The sequence below is a fragment of the Salvia splendens genome, chromosome 8 (assembly GCF_004379255.2).
Source record: "Salvia splendens isolate huo1 chromosome 8, SspV2, whole genome shotgun sequence".
Lineage (NCBI taxonomy): Eukaryota > Viridiplantae > Streptophyta > Magnoliopsida > Lamiales > Lamiaceae > Salvia > Salvia splendens.
Genome location: NC_056039.1, coordinates 13708576 through 13711803, shown reverse-complemented (window position 1 = coordinate 13711803; position 3228 = coordinate 13708576). Strand labels below are relative to the sequence as shown.

The following is a 3228-nucleotide window of genomic DNA, read 5'->3' as shown; positions in this document are numbered from 1 at the left end:
TAGATTTACTTCAGTAAATCGAACCACGTAAATTCACCGTGTCGTAATTTATTTTTACGAGCATTCATCATCATCAATAATTCGCGGATTCATCACCAGGCAACATACTTCACTTTACATGACTTGACAAACAAAACAAGTAGGAGTATTTGATTTATTAATGCTTGTACAAGAATGTATTGTTATCATAAGGCAGCCTCGGCACGAGATCATTGCAGTAAACGAGGCTCAGGTACCCAACTCTAGGCTGTCCACGTATCTACGTATCTACCCAGGCGTGCCTCCACGTATCTGTCCCCCAGGCGTGCCTCCACGTATCTACCCAACTCTAGGCTGTCCGAAGGTGTAGACGCCCAACAGGCGTTGCAGCACCTCCTCCTCCTCGTGCACGGTCGGGAACAGTATGGCCAGGGCCCCACCTAGGCTGTGCCCTGTCACAACAAACTTTGCATTTTCATATGCTAATTTGGAGCTCATCATACAGAGATCCATCAACGCTCGATCCCCGCCAACCTCTCTACTCTCTTTCTCCATCTTCATCACATCTACTCGTCCATCTAAATGCCCAATTGCACTTATGAATCTCTCCGACTCCCTTTTTGGCATCTCCACATTACCTTCCCAATATTATTTCATTCTTGTTGTATGTGTGATTGATCGTCGAGTTACTGAGCTTGATTGAGCTCACGAGCTGGAAATGGAATGAAGAAGCCGTCGAGGTTCAGCAGTCGTCGGATTTCTTTAGGATTAGTTAGTTCTAATCTTGGCCGTTGATTGTACTAGCCGTTAGATTCAATATAAAGGCTGTTAGTTAGTTTTCATTCATTCTTTCTCATTTGTGATATACAGCTCGATTCAAGAGTGATTCAATAAGATTTCCATTTTTCTCTCAAATCAAAGCTCTTCAATTCTTAGTTTCAGAATCAGTTTCATAACAAATTGGCGCCGTCTGTGGGAATCGAGGCGACGAGCGATTTCTTCCACCGATTGCAGTTTCCCAAAATTCTGAGCTCAAGATTGAAGTAGTTTTTTTTGTTTCTTGTGATTTCTTGATGATGGCAGCGCGTCTGGAGGCCGAGAAGTTCACAGGCAGCAACGATTTCGGACTATGGAGGATGAAGATGAAGGTGATGCTGACGCAGCAAGGGCTCGCATCAGCTCTGGATCCGAAGGATCAGAAAGAAAAGGGGGTTCTCGATGATAAGGCTATGTTGAAGCAAGCTGAGATCGAGGCCAAGACACATAGCACGATCGTATTGTGCCTCGCCGACAAGGTTTTGTGGGAGGTGGCAAAGGAGACGACCGCTGCGGGTATTCTGACCAGGTTAGAGGATCTCTATCTTACGAAATCGTTGGCGAATCGTTTATATATGAAGCAAAGACTGTATTCCTATAAGTTCTTGGAGGGTAAAGGAGTGTTAGAGCAGTTGGAGGATTTTGGTAGAGCTATTGATGATCTTGAGAATATTGATGCTAAAATTGGGGATGAGGATAAAGCGATCCTACTACTAAATGCTCTTCCTAGATCCTTTGATCAACTTCGTGATGCTATTTTGTATGGGAGGGACAGAGCTATTACATTTGCGGAGGTCCAAAACGCAATTCGAGCTAAAGAACTCCATAATAGTGGGTTGGGAATTGGTTCTGGTTCCAGCTCTGCTATGGCAGAGAGCCTGAATGTGAGGCATCACAAATTCAAGAAACCTTTCAAGAAGGATCAGGATATGTCTAAGGCTGGTCAAGCTGATAAAAGGGAAACTCGGTCTTGCTATTGGTGCAAGAAACCTGGCCATTTGAAGAAGGATTGCCATGCTTGGAAAAGGAAGCTAGCACGGGCTGAGGAGAAAATGGTTAATGCAACTGATTGTGTGGAAGATAGTGAGGAGAATCAAATTTTGACTGTGGCAGATAGTGGTATAGGTGGATCTTGGATAATGGATTCAGGCTGTAGTTTTCACATGAGCTCTAATCTGATGTGGTTTGAGGAGCTGGTGGAGCACTCAGGCACAGTCATTCTTGGAAACAACTAGGTGTGCTATGTGAAAGGAATTGGCACCATAAGGCTGAAGATGCAGGATGGTTGTATTAGAGTCTTGACAGAGGTAAGATATATACCTCAAGTTAAGAGAAATCTGATTTCTCTTGGCCTTCTTGAAAGAAAGGGCTGTGTATTCTCTTCTGCTGGAGGGAAGATGGTGGTGTCTAAAAACAGCAAGATAGTGATGCAGGCAGAGAGAATAGCTAGCCTATATTACCTGCTAGCTGAGGTCCAGGTGTCTGAGGGCTTGGAGTTATGGCTTAAAAGATTGGGCCATCCAGCTGAGAGGAGTATCAGAGAATTAGTGAAATCTGGGGTCATGAAGGGTCAGCTGGAGGTGGAGCATCTCAGATGTGAGGAGTGTATGCTTGGGAAATCTAAAAAGCTCACCTATTCAAAGGGCAAGCACACATTAGCCAAGCCGTTGGACTAATCCCACTCTGATTTGTGGGGACTTGCCCAGGTTAATTCTATAGGTGGTGGCAGATACTATATGAGTATCATAGATGATTACTCAAGAAAGATCTGTATTTATATACTGAAGGAGAAGTCACAAGCATTCAGTAAATTCAGAGACTGGTGCACTGAAATTGAGCTTGAGAAAGGGGCAGTGCTGAAGTGTCTGCGCACTGATAATGGCTTGGAGTATCTGTCAAGGGAGTTTGATGAGTTTTGTAGGAGCAAAGGGAGAAAAAGGCACAGAACAGTCCCACTCAACCCTCAGCAAAATGGTGTGGTAGAGAGGGCCAATAGAACTATCATTGAAAGGATGAGGTGCATGCTTCTGTCAGCGGGCATGGGAATGAAGTTCTGGGCAGAGGCTGCCTCTACAGCTGTGAAAATGATGAATAAACGTCCATCTTCAAGCATCAATGGTGATACACCGGATTTTAGGTGGTATGGAGCTCATGGAGATTACTCTGGACTGAGAGTTTTTGGCTGCAAAGCTTTTGCTCACATCAAGCAAGGGAAATTGGAAGCAAGAGCTCAGAGATGTGTGATGCTTGGGTAGCAATCTGGGGTAAAGGGTTACAGCTTATGGTGTTAGCTTATGGTGTATAGAACCTGGGAATTCCAAGATTATGATCTCCAGAGATGTGGTTTTCTGGGAGGAGCCGATGCCATTTCTTGTAGAGTCTTCAAAGACTGATCAGACTGATAAGATTGCTGAGTTTGAGGTGGAGACTGAG

The 3228-nt window shown here is 44.5% G+C and overlaps 1 protein-coding gene across 1 annotated transcript; it reads left to right on the top strand.

The window, feature by feature from the left end:
* The first annotated feature begins 2069 nt into the window (after nt 1-2069).
* On the top strand, nt 2070-2471 carry LOC121745788 (uncharacterized mitochondrial protein AtMg00300-like). Its single transcript, XM_042139741.1, has one exon. It carries the CDS (start codon nt 2070-2072, stop codon nt 2469-2471), a length of 402 nt encoding a protein of 133 aa, XP_041995675.1.
* The last annotated feature ends 757 nt before the right edge of the window (nt 2472-3228 follow it).